We start from the raw sequence: 12,482 nt of genomic DNA, 5'->3' as shown, positions 1-12,482 counted from the left end.
CATATCGTTGTACCCTTAAGATTTTTCTATTTTCGTCCCTTTATAGGATATTATAGTACTTTTATATATCTATACTCTCGTATATTTTATACCTAATTATCCTTTTTTAATATTTATAATCTACTTAGCAACTACTGTCCGTCGCCTAATAGTTTATTATAAGTATCTAAGAAATACGCTGTAGATACAGTAGTATTTATTTGATATGTAGTCAAAGGGTGGGCAAATATCCTTGCACGCTGCTGCCAGGCGGGCGGACCTCGGCATGTAGAGCCGGCGTGCTGGTGCTGCCGGGCGGGGGGCAGACCTCGCTGCCCGAGGCAGCCAACCGCAACGACGCCGACCAGACGATGCTTCATAACTACGAGGCTGCTCGCATCGCGCGCCTGATTGGGATGGGGGCCGACGGCCATAGACAGCCACCAGGGCAGCACTCACGTATGCGGACTGGCTGAGTGATCGAGCGAGCGACATGGTGGTGTCATGTGCCGCCGGGAACACTCGCAGCGAGTGTCGCAGGTGTCTCGGACGCCCTTTGCATGTACAAAGCCAGAGTCGACGATGGTAAGGGAGGATAGCGGGTGTATCAAATATCCCGTATCGCATCCTCGGCCGCCGGTTGTTTCTTTCCCAGTTCCCTCTCTTTCCCTCTTTCGTCTGCTCCATGACTGTCTTTCTCTCTCCCGGTCCGGCGGCGCGCCCCCAGCTGCCCAAACACCAAACACAGCACACCACACCACTGCGCGCCAGCCCCGGCCGGGCGGCGTACCTACATATGTGCACGTCGCCCCCGGCTTGCCGCTCCGAGACACGCCGCCCTCCGCGCCCGAAGCGGCCACTCCCGCGCTGACATCGCGTGCCCGCGCGCGCGCGCATCCCGCTCACCACACCACTGGCCGGCGCGCGCACCACTGAGCGGGCGTGGTGGCGCGTCGATCGCCGCGCTGGCATAAGTTGTTCGTGTGCATAACTCGGGAGCGGATCCAAGGGGCGGGATGCTGGGCAGGTGATATATAGGGCGAGACAAGGCTGCGGGGGGGGGTTTGGTGCGGACTTTGCTTGATCTTGCTTGCTGCTGATTGTGCTTTCTTTGAACATTTGGATTGAGGGTCCTTTTTTGGGATCTGCTTGTCTAGATTGGTTAGAGGCTGTCTAGCTGAGAGCTGCTTTTGAATACGGTGGTGAGCCGCGACGACGGTTTGTAGAGGTGGCGCTTGTGTAAGTTGGTCGGCTCTCTTTTCGTCATGGTGTTTCTGCCTTCATCGTCTGCTTTTGTCAAGTCAAAGCTTCCAGAATTCGACGTCTTGTTTCCATTTACGGTTTCCTGGCTTGGCATCTTGCGGCTAAGGACGCAAGGGAGCCTGGGTGGCGATGTTGGTAGTGAAAACGCCTCGTTTTTCCCTTCTCGTTTATATCTATATGTCCTCAGGTTCCTGACTACCGGCAGCAACCATGGCGGGCCCACCGCCCACCTTTCCAACTTCCGGCTTCAACCTCCAGAAGCTTGATAATTCGAAGCTGGAGCTCGCGTTCGAAGAAGGACATGATGCCGACATCCCCTCCAACACAGGTGTCTATGATCCCAATGAGCTGCATGGCACCGCTTCCCATCATGCCAAAGCAAAAACAACGCTATTCCACCATGCAGAGCACGATATAGAAAGAGACGCAGAAAAAGGTCCCAGCGGCACTCCAAGCAATGCGCCCAGCGAGCCACCAGAAGAAAATGGCGAGAAAGAGCAGCAAGAAGACGACCCAAACATCGTATGGTGGGAGAACGACCGCGATCCGCAGAATCCGATGAATTGGAGCGAGAGCAAGAAATGGGCGAACATCGGGCTGCTCTCCTTCGTCACATTCGTCACGTACAGGCGCTCCCTCCCCCACACTACCGTATACAACAAGCCACTAACAGCGCTCGCCCATTAGACCCCTCGCGTCCTCCATGTTCGCGCCCGGCGTCCCGAAAGTCCTCGCCGAGTTCCACACAAGCAACACGGAGCTCGCCGCCTTCGTCGTCAGCGTGTACATCCTGGGCTTCGCGCTGGGCCCGCTGATCGTGGCGCCGCTGAGCGAGACGTACGGCCGGCTGCCGCTCTACAACGGCTGCAACGTCGGCTTCCTGGTGTTTACGATTGCGTGCGCCGTCAGTGACTCGATGGGCATGCTGATCGGGTTCCGCTTCCTGGCGGGCTGCTTTGGGTCCGCGTGCTTGAGCATTGGCGGCGGCACCATTGCCGACCTTATGCCTCAGGAACGGAGGGGTGGCGCTATTGCTATCTGGGCTATGGGGCCGCTGCTGGGCCCGGTTGTGGGACCTGTGGCTGGTGGGTTTTTGGTCCAGGCGAAGGGCTGGCGCTGGGTGTTTTGGCTGATTGCAATCATCGTACGTGCGGGCGTCCCTGCTGTATCCCTAACCGTTCTCCTTCCCTTTCCGTCGTTCTCAGCCCCGATGCCATTTCCCCCTCCCTCCGTCCGCCTTCAGACCCAGGTACCGCTGTTCACTGACCACGCACACGCGCGCGCAGGCCGGCGCCGCGACCATCGCCTGCGCCATCTTCATGCGCGAAACGTACGCACCCGTCATCCTCGCGCGCAAAACCGCCCGCCTGCGTGCCAGCACCGGTAACGCGCAACTGCACAGCAAACTCGATGCCGGGATTGGCGGGCGCGCCCTCTTTATGCTCAGCATCGTGCGCCCGACTAAGATGTTGTTTCTCAGCCCTATCGTGGCAGCCATGTCGCTGTACACGGCCGTCGTGTACGGGGTGCGTCCCACTCCCGCCTGGCTTCCTTACCCAGCGAGCCATTGTTGTTGTTGTTGTTGTTGTTGTTGTTGTCGGGCTCTGAACTGAGGGACGCGCTAACATGCCCCGTGTGCTAGGTGCTCTACCTCCTCTTCACGACCTTCACGTTCGTCTTCGAGCAGCAGTACGGCTTCAGCAGCGGGACAGTCGGGCTGACGTACATTGCCATCGGGATTGGGATGCTAGCGGGGCTGCTGGTGGTCGGGGTTGCGAGCGACCGGCTCGTGAGGGCCGAGAAGGCGCGCGGCCGCGCCATGAAGCCCGAACACCGCATCCCGCCCAAGCTGGTCCTGCTGCCCTCGGTGTGCATCCCTGCGGGCTTGTTCGTCTATGGCTGGACCGCAGAGACGCGCCAGCATTGGATCGTCCCGCTCGTGGGGACCCTGGTGCTCGGGTTTGGGCTGCTGGCTTGTAATGTGCGTTGCTTGCTCCTCCTCCTCTCTCCCTTCCCCTCTCCCTCTCCCCCCCCTCTCTCTCTCTCTCTCTCTCTGTTCTAACACACACCCCCACAGATGACAATCCAAACGTACCTAATCGACGCCTTCGCGACGCACGCCGCCAGCGCCATCGCCGCAAACGCCGTCCTGCGCTCCCTCTTCGGCGCGCTGCTCCCGCTGGCCGGTCTGCGCATGTACGACGCGCTCGGGCTGGGCTGGGGCAACTCGCTGCTGGCGTTTGTGGCGCTTGCGCTCGTGCCCGTCCCGCTTGTGTTTTGGCGCTATGGCGAGAGGGTTAGGGAGAGGTTTGTTGTGCGGTTGTAGGGGTGGGAGGGGGGTGGGGAAACGGGGGACGGGGAGGGGTGAAGAGGTGGAATGGGTTGGATTGGGAGGGTGTGTTTTGGTGTGCTTGGATGGCGTTTTTTGGCGGGGTTGTGTAGATGGGCGTGCGTATGGGCGTAGAGATGGCAGTAGGCGGTAGGTGGTAGGCGGTAGGTGACGGGGCGTGGCTATGTTGTTTACCCTTACCTGGTTACCTAGTAATACAGAGAGACGGACGGAAAGCACATCGCTCTTGTAGCTTTGACGCCTCAATCAACGACATGAACGAGAGGGTCAAGGTTAAATGGCCTGGGCGCCTGGATAGGTAGGTTTGCTACAGTATAATCCGTAACACGCTGGACCTAGGTCCTGGATTTTTGTCTGCGACGTGTGCGATTAGTGGAAGATGCGCCCTGCTTTGATTTGGAAATAGCATGTGCGCGTTTTCAGTAGAGAGTCATGTGGGCGAGAGGTAGCGCGGAAGACGGCGGGCGGATGCGGATGGGTGGGCGGTGCTGTCTTATTGGGTAGGTACTTGCATCACGTGTACCGTACACCGTACGCGGCACACCTACAAGCACACCTACCTACAAGCAGACGCCTAGGCACACACACACCTATAGCGGACGCGTTGCATTCACAAGTATTCTTCCCGCTCTCACTGACGCACAAGCGCCCATGGCGCCCATCAAAACAGGTAGGCTCGATAAGACGATATTCGATATTCGATTAAACCCATACAGCGAAAAAGCAAGAAAGCATGCGCATCCGTTCTATACCTTAATGACCCGTCCGCACGTCACGGCACGTAACGTCACATCAAACTAAACGTGTCGAAGTGGCGAAGCAAAGCAAAGCAAAGGAAAGCCACAAACCTGAAGCTAGAAGAAGATGTTGTGAAGCAGAGCAGAAGTTTTGAGAAGAAGATAAAGAAGAAGAGAGAAGAGAGAAGAAGATAGGAGAGAGAAACGACGACGACGACAGTGACGACACAAAAGACCCCAAGCACGAAGAAGCAAAAGACGAAAAAAGAAAAAGGCAAACACCACGACGCGCATCACTTCCTCCGCCGCCGATGATGATGGTGCTGATGCTTCCCCTTGGCGCTTTTCCCCCCACTCCTATCCCTACTCCCACTCCCACCAGCAGTAACAACCACGACCTCGTCATCCGCCCCCGCACCTTCCAACTCCCTAATCCGCCCCGCCACACCCCCCGTCCACGCCGCGCTGCCCACGCGCACACCACCGCCGCCGCCCTGTCGCGCCCGCGCACCGGAACCAGTGCCAGACCCAGAGCCGTAGGCGAAGCCCTCGCTGTCGCCGCCGCTGTCGCTGCCCCACTCGTACTCGACCTCGACTTCTAGCTCGCGGTCGCGGTCGCGGTCGAAGCGGTAGCGGGGTGACGCGTGCCGGAGCACTGGATCAGAGTAGCCACTCCCGCTGCCCGTTGTTGGAGGGCGCACCGCCGCAGCCGCAGAGCCGCTGCTAGACGCCGGCACGGGCACGCGGCGCGGCACGGCAGCGTAGGCGACGTCGGCGTCACCACGGGGCCCCGAGCCGCCGCGGCGGTGTTGCGCGCCGCCGACCTGGTACGCGAAGACGTCTGCGGGTGTCAGCAGCTCGGCTGAGTCGGCCGCGCTGAGGCTCGAGTGCCGCGAGAAGGCGCCCGGCATGTCGTAGTCGTGCTCGGCGCGGCTGCTGCTGATGGAGGTGCTGGCGGAGCGGGAGCCCGAGCCCGGCCGCGACGGCGACGAAGAGTACCCTAGCGGGGCGTAGCTGCCCGTGCCTGGAAGGAGGAAGCCCGGCGGGGCGGGCGAGGCGTCCGAGTTGGAGCTGTGCGGGCTGCGTGTCTTGGTGGTGCGGCTGTTTTTCTTGGTGCGCGCGCTGCTGCTGCTGCTGCTGCCGGTGCGGGCGGGCGGAAAGGCCCGCGCTAGTAGGCTGTCCGACTGTTGTTGTAGTCGCGGGCGCGTCAGCGCCTCGATTTCGTCCGTCGTGAGGCTGACGTTTTGCTGGCCGCGCGAGCGAGCGTTGCGCACGCGCTCCAGGGCACGCCGCACGAGCAGCTCGTCCGCATCTTCTTGCCCCGCTGGCAGGACGGCGCCGCCGCGCCCAGTGTAGTGGTCGTCTTCGTAACCGTAACCCTCCCCATACGCCGAATCTTCGTGTTCCATGCCCATCCCAGCCCTTGGATCCCAACGAGGATCGCTTTCGTAAAACAACGCGTCGTCAGAAATAGACCGCCCTCCTCCCTGCTGCATCATCGGATCAAGAAAAACGCCCGTCGCTGAAAATTCATCGTCATCGCTGTCTCCCAGCTCCTGAAATCTACCTCCGCTGCTGCTAAGACCATGCTGTCCGCTCGCCGGACCCCACCCCCTCTGCCTCCCCAGGCGCGCTCCCCCTGGTGGTCTTCCCCATGGGGGCACACTATCATACGGAGTTCGCGGCCGACCACCTAGACCGCCTCCTCGGAAAAAGCTGACTCGATGGGCTTGTCCAGGAAGGACGCGTGGCCGAGAATCGAGACAGCGCTAGCACCGACAAGCCACAGGACGGTGGTGATGGGCGAGGCCCAGATGAAGACGGGGACGGCGATGACAAACAGGCCGGTGTAGAGCTGCTGCGACGTGGCGCGGGTGAAGCCGAGGTCAAGGTCGGCACCCTGCAGCTTGTTGATGCCCCACATGCCACCGCCGACGAAGATGATGTCGAACAGCAGCCACAGGTTGGTGAGCAGCGAGTAGATGCTCAGCATGACGAAGATGGCAAAGTAGTTGCTGCTGAAGTAGCCCAGGTTGTAGTTGACGCGCGACTGGACCTCGCCGAAGTTCTGGGGCTTGCTGACGCGCTTGATGTCGAAGAACTCGGAGACGGGCTTGAGGTTGGCGAAGCGCGTGGACAGCGAGGTGCTGCGGACGCTGTCGAAGCGCGACGACAGGTTGAGGCGCGACGTCAGGGCGTCGATGGGGATGTTGATGCGGGCCATGATTTATCGCTGGTTGCTGGTGCCTAGAGAGGAAAGGGGTGTAAAGTCAGCTAGAGAGAATAGCGGTGGGAGAGAGCGGGGAGAGACGGACTTGAGAGCAGGCAAGAAGGAGTTAGTTGAGGTTGTAAAGGTGTGGCGTCTCAAAGGTGACAGAGAGAGAGAGATTGTGTGTGTGTGAGGCGAAAGAAGAAGTAGTAGTAGTCGTGGAAGGAAGACAAAAAGCGCAGCCACCTTGAGGCGCGGCGCACGCGTACCGTAGTACGATAACTCGCTCGCACACACAGGACCCACCGCACCGCCTGCCCCTGGCGATCGAACGTTGAGGACACATTTGGGCCTGGCGCTGCTTTTATCCCCCTCCGCGCGGCCCTGTCCGACGCTGATTGGCCCACGTTGATCCTCTTAGCCTGCATCTTGCATCTCACGGCAGTCCTCTCAGCTCTCTCATCAGCCATTGCACACCCCCGCTCTCCAAATGAAGCTCCAGACGCTGACGGCGCTGCTGCTTTGCGTGTTCGCCACGCTTGCCGCCGCCTGGAGCAAGGAAGGTGAGCCGCCCGTGCCCGCATTCACCTACTTACATACCTAACCTCACCCCCGCAGACCACGAAATCTTCCGTCTCCGCGACGAAGTCATTGCCAGCGAGGGCCCCGATGCCACCTTCTACTCCTTCCTCGGCGTGAAGCCTCAAGCTAGCCAGGATGAGATCAACAAGGCCTACCGCAAGAAGTCGCGTCTGCTGCACCCCGACAAGGCCCGTCAACAGTACCTTGCAACCTACAGCAAGCCCGCCGCCAAAGACAAGCAGCAGGCCAAAAAGAAGCCCGGCGTAACGGTGCGCAAGCAGCCCACCCAGAAGGAAATGCGTGCCTTTGACAAGGAGGCCTCCGCCCGTTTCGCCCGCCTGGGCATTGTCGCCAACATCCTGCGCGGCCCCAACCGCGAGCGCTACGACCACTTCATGCGTAATGGCTTCCCGGCTTGGCGCGGCACCGGCTACTACTACTCGCGCTTCCGCCCTGGCCTGGGCAGCGTGCTGTTGGGTCTGTTCATGTTCTGCGGTGGTGCCGCCCACTACGGCGCCCTCTACCTGGGCTGGAAGCGCCAGCGCGACTTCGTCGGCCGCTACATCCGTCACGCGCGCCGCATGGCATGGGGTGATGAGCTTGGAATCCAGGGCCTGCCTGGCGCTGGTGCGCTCGACGAGACCGCCGCCGCGACCACTCCTGGCACCGCCACGCCCCAGGAGCAGTCCGACGACCAGGGCCCACCCGTCGCTATGAACAGACGCCAGAAGCGCATGCAGGAGAAGGAGGCACGCCGTGAGGCTGGCAAGGGTGGCAGCAGCAAGGCCGCCAAGGCCGCCAACAAGGCGCGCGCCAGCGGTGTCAGCACTCCCGTCGAGGCTGAGCTGACGAGCGGCGGCCCGCGTGGTGCCAAGAAGCGCGTGCAGGCTGAGAACGGCAAGGTGCTGATTGTCGACTCTGTCGGCAATGTCTTCCTCGAGGAGACGACTGAGGACGGCGAGACGCACGAGTTCCTCCTCGACGTAAGTTTCCCGTCCCTCCACCATCATGACTAGGTCTACAGCTAGCTAACGCGTTTCTGATACAGCCCGCCGAGATCCCCAAGCCTTCCCTGAGCGACACTGCCGTCATCCGCGTGCCCGTCTGGCTCTACAAGCGCAGCATTGGCCGCGTCTTTGGGCCCTCGTCGCACGACTTGGCCATGGAAGCTGCCGCCGAAAATGACGAGCTTGAGATCGACATTGGGAGCGACGGCACGAACGGCGATGCTAAGGAGGCCGACGCCGCAATTAGGCTGGGCACGGCGCAGAACGCCAACGCCGAGGCTCGCAAGCGCAAGATCAAGCGCTCGAAATGATTGCGTGCGAGGAAGTGTGAGACGGATGGACGTAAGAGTGGAGAAAATGCTGGTTGACGTGGGCGAGATGCGGTGCGCTGGCCCGCTTGGTGAAAAATTCCGTAGACGGGATGCCGAATTGAAAAGTAGATGATGCTGGAGAGAGAACTGCGACTTGCTGCCGAGCGACTTAGCGCTTACATTCATATATACATACCACGTACGTGGTTCGAGAGCAAGAATGGAAACGTATGACACAAATGAATCGAGGTATGGTCGCGTGTGCGAGTGTGACTGGGGATGAGCTAGAAGTGGAAGGCGTGGGTCACTCTCATGGGTGTGCGTCTGCATGGCTCTTTCCTCTACGGATGACCCCTTCGCTTTTCCCCTTTTCCGTCTTTCTATTTCTCCTGCCACTCCTTCCCTCTGTCCCTGTAACATACACACCCGTGGCAAACACTTCACACACCAATGCCTTCGCCAATCGGGTACCTAACCGCTGTGAGTGAACAGACACAATGGAAATGACTAATCCCAAGTCCTGATCTCGCCTGGCACTGCTCAGAGATGCAACAAGATCTCTATTCACAACTTGCTCTTCGCCCGAAGTGGTAGAAAGACGAGAGAGCAGACTGACACCTGCTTACCTGATGCGGTCTAGCCTGCCGCGCCACAGATAGGTCCCATACCGACGCGTGCGCCGGCCGCGCAAAACACCTACCACACCTACATTGCACCTACACCGTCACTACGGCTTCCATCGAACACGGTGTCGGCAGAACAGTGAATTGGGCTTCACTGTCGCGGCTTCGACTGTGTAGGAGGACTGGTCCTTCGCGTTTGTAACAGCTCCGTCTTCATGGACGCGCTATATTGCTTGATTGATCTGCACAGCCGACTACCTAGGGCCGGGCCGGTAGCCGAACTCCGCTCGTCTCGTAGTAGATGTATAGGCGCCATATCGACCAGCACGGGATGCGGCACGTTCGATGAACAGTACCAGTGCTTCGACTCACTGCGCGTGGCAGGGATGACTCCTCCTCAGGGGGTACGTACACCGAGCCCAAACATCACTCATCAGCCTCCCCAGCAAACAACGAACAATGCATAACGCCTAGTTCCAGTATGCATGCGAGCATGAAAGTATTCGGTTGCACTATCAGTACACAGCAGCTGCCAAATCTCATTCAGGGAGAAGATTCTCGCTCAATACAAGACGCGTCGGAGCAGCATCTCGCAGACACCGACACAGCACCTCTTACACACATCGTCACAACCTCAGATGTCCGTCTCCACCTCTCATGGTTGCCTATTCAGGCAATTCCCGGATTAAACCAGCCACACCACACCAGTCAATGCATTCTCCCAGGCCTCGGAGATCCAGACCCATATATACCTAGGTCTAGAGCGAAACCTAGAGCCAGGTAGGCAAACGTCCCGTCCGCCGCGTCCCAACAGCCCCGCCCCGCCCACTACTCCACTCCAAGGCTCCATATTCCCCGCGCGGGGGAGGGGCCCGTGGGTCGACGGCGATGATTGCTGGCGGCCGGCCGGCAGCTAAAATAAGGCGACCAGCGGCGCGGTGGAGAACGCCCACACGCCCACATGCCCACACAGACGCACGCACTCGCGCTTGCGCTTCTGCTTGCGCAATGCCGTTCAGGCGCGCGCAGCTTCCAGAGTACTGGGACTCTAGGGCTGACTAGCCAGCATGATGGAAGGTAGGCAATATAAAAACGGTGTATGTTTCGTCTGCGATACGAGCAGGTTGAAGGTCTAGTAGTCGTACAGGTTCATTCGTTGGGGCACCGGCGGTCTCAAGAGCGGCGGGTAGCAGCCGCGTCGCGTCTTCCTTTTCTCCCCACGCGCGCGTGCGCATGTTTAGGAACCGCCAGCCTTTCTATATCTCGCGTTCTCTCTTTTCGCACATCATCATGGCCTCATTGCTCCGCCGCCGCCGCCGCCGCCGCTTTCAACTTTTCCCTGCCGAATGCCTCCGCGCGTTCGAATAGATTGGCCACCTTGCCTGGCATGCTTAGGAAAGGCGAGTGTCCGGAATTCAGCCGCACAATCTGCACGTCATTGCCCATACGCTCAACCATCAACTCCTGGCGCCACGGATACACAATCTTGTCGTGTTCAGTCAAGACGTACATTGACGGCAAGCATTTCCATGGCTCGCCCTCGGCTGGAACCATGAAGACCGACTCGGGCTGGTGTAGCAACGTCTTGACCCATTTGTACTGGTTCACTTGAGGCATGTCACTGTAGAACAGCTCCGCCTCAGGCGGGGGGAGCACGCCGTCCTGAATACAAATAATTACATCAACGCCGAACGATTTGCAATGGGGCGAAACCAGTTCCTGGAAAACGGGGTGGGATACATACCACGAGCGGCGACCAGGCCTCCCGGTCCACTGGTTTGTTGAATTCCAAAACGGTCTCGCCAGGCTTCAGCGCAAACGCCGCAATGTACACCAAGGACAGGATTCTGCCATTGCTCTGCATTTCGGCGAGTTCGGCCTCGTCCTTGAGCGCATGCGCCACGACGGTGCCGCCGTACGAGTGTGAGACCAAGATGACGTCGCGGCCGTTGTCCAGCAACGTCCTCAGCTTCTTCTGCAGATTGGAGACATCATCAAAAAAGTTGGTGTCGGTGGGGTTGGCGCCGGCCGACGGGTTCCTAATAGCCTCGCAAGGGTAGCCGCGCTGGGTGAGTTCGGTTATCAAGAGACTGAAAGAGTTTGGGAGGTGCCAGGCACCAGGGACGATGACAACGGTCGGTTTGACAGACATGCTTTTCCGCCTGTTGTTGCTGCTCACTCACTTTTGACGCAGGGATGGAGGCGCTTGCCCATGTTATACCTACTCGGGCACCAACGGCGGACCCGACTGCATGGTCTGCCTATGTGGGTACCTAACGGACGGAGTCGAGCACCCAAACCGACGATAACTGTGTCTCGACGACAAGCGCTGACTCGAGCCTTTGGGAGGCACGTACGTACGTAAGAGGAGCTGCAACCCTGCGGCCGCAAAGGCCGGCCTTGTGTCAGCTGCTCGCCGAGCAATTTCGTCTCGCTCGAAGACGGTCCCACCACCCCCACTTGTCCGCAGGGCAGGCAGGGCGGAACGGCAGTGCGCAGGCTGCAGAAGCGTGCCTAAAACAAGGGAGGTTGGGCGAGAGCAACGGTAACGACAACGACAACAACGAGGCAAATGGGCAGAGAGGGGGGAGAGGGCGGGGGTGGCCGATGGGAGGGGACCCAAGCAACCCGCCGGCAGGCGCCGCCGCGCCGCAGCCGCAAGCTGCTGCTTTGCTCGACGACACAGACCGGTCAACGCCCCGCCCTCCCCTCGTCGCGCCGCAGAGGCCACGCCGCCTTCGCAGCCCTTTCTTGGGTAGTGGGTACCCACAGCAGCGCTGCACACCTCAGCGCGCCACGGGCCGGCATCCGTCCCGTACCCGAGCACACGGAATCGGTAAAGTTCGGCGGGCGGTTGGCGGGAGTCGCCTACCTATAGCGCGAGCTGCGCGAGCTGTGCGATGGGCGTGGAGGCTTTCCCGCGGCTCCTCTGCTGTGGCGACGCGGCCCGCGAACCCCTGCCCCCGTCTCGTGTGCCCGTGTCGTCTTTGTTTCGTCTCGTTTCGTCTCGTTTGGTTCTGCCCGAGCACGGCATGGCATAAGCAAGGTGCAGGCGCAGGCGCGCGCCCCTCCCTTCTTCTTCTTCGCTGTCCTGAGTACCACATATGGCAGTCGCCTGATTAGGCGGGCGTCCGGCGTCAGGCGTCGGTGTTGGGGCCGTGTGTAGTGTGGCGTGGCGTGTGGCGTGGAGTGAGAAAATTGGGCTGGGTAGGGCAGGGCTGAGGGCTGGCTTTGGCGCGCATGGGCATGGGCATAGGTGTGCCCGGCGCGGTGGTCGCTAGGTAGGTACCTAAGTAGGTAGGTCCTTCCCTATTGTACAATATTGTACAAGATCTTTACCGGAGAGCTGGATCGCGCGCGGGTGTTGGCGCGTACCTGGCTAGCGAGGTAGGTATAGGTAGGTATAGATCAGGCATAGTAG

At 59.9% G+C, this 12,482-nt stretch overlaps 5 protein-coding genes across 5 annotated transcripts; 2 read left to right on the top strand and 3 right to left on the bottom strand.

Moving 5' to 3' along the window:
- Positions 1-1,452: 1,452 nt before the first annotated feature.
- Positions 1,453-3,568, top strand: K452DRAFT_227471 (uncharacterized protein; the record flags this gene model as incomplete). The annotated part of the gene is made up of 5 exons (XM_033536900.1): positions 1,453-1,865; positions 1,930-2,386; positions 2,529-2,768; positions 2,885-3,223; positions 3,320-3,568. The coding sequence occupies 5 exons, from the start codon at positions 1,453-1,455 to the stop codon at positions 3,566-3,568; spliced, it is 1,698 nt and encodes a 565-aa protein (XP_033397881.1).
- Positions 3,569-4,622: 1,054 nt separating this feature from the next.
- On the bottom strand, positions 4,623-5,825 carry K452DRAFT_298157 (uncharacterized protein; the record flags this gene model as incomplete). Its single annotated transcript, XM_033542093.1, has 1 exon — positions 4,623-5,825. The coding sequence occupies one exon, from the start codon at positions 5,823-5,825 to the stop codon at positions 4,623-4,625; it is 1,203 nt and encodes a 400-aa protein (XP_033397880.1).
- A 100-nt stretch (positions 5,826-5,925) lies between these two features.
- On the bottom strand, positions 5,926-6,872 carry K452DRAFT_27669 (uncharacterized protein). The gene is made up of 2 exons (XM_033539287.1): positions 6,645-6,872; positions 5,926-6,576 (listed from the first exon to the last, which is right to left on the bottom strand). The coding sequence occupies exon 2, from the start codon at positions 6,551-6,553 to the stop codon at positions 6,023-6,025; it is 531 nt and encodes a 176-aa protein (XP_033397879.1). The 5' UTR covers positions 6,554-6,576; positions 6,645-6,872; the 3' UTR covers positions 5,926-6,022.
- Positions 6,873-7,028: 156 nt separating this feature from the next.
- On the top strand, positions 7,029-8,438 carry K452DRAFT_298155 (uncharacterized protein; the record flags this gene model as incomplete). Its single annotated transcript, XM_033542092.1, has 3 exons — positions 7,029-7,101; positions 7,157-8,103; positions 8,169-8,438. 3 exons carry the CDS (start codon positions 7,029-7,031, stop codon positions 8,436-8,438), a joined length of 1,290 nt encoding a protein of 429 aa, XP_033397878.1.
- A 1,976-nt stretch (positions 8,439-10,414) lies between these two features.
- Positions 10,415-11,204, bottom strand: K452DRAFT_194501 (uncharacterized protein; the record flags this gene model as incomplete). The annotated part of the gene is made up of 2 exons (XM_033535916.1): positions 10,415-10,723; positions 10,806-11,204. Coding segments are annotated over 2 exons (708 nt in total), but the record flags the coding sequence as incomplete, so codon positions are not given.
- Positions 11,205-12,482: the final 1,278 nt, after the last annotated feature.

Source organism: Aplosporella prunicola (genome assembly GCF_010093885.1).
Source record: "Aplosporella prunicola CBS 121167 unplaced genomic scaffold K452scaffold_12, whole genome shotgun sequence".
NCBI classification, from domain to species: domain Eukaryota; kingdom Fungi; phylum Ascomycota; class Dothideomycetes; order Botryosphaeriales; family Aplosporellaceae; genus Aplosporella; species Aplosporella prunicola.
This window is presented reverse-complemented; position numbering and strand designations above follow the sequence as displayed.

Excerpts from the sequence above, each read along its gene's own strand:
- K452DRAFT_27669 (XM_033539287.1), bottom strand. The coding sequence starts at position 6,553 with ATGGCCCGCATCAACATCCCCATCGACGCCCTGACGTCGCGCCTCAAC.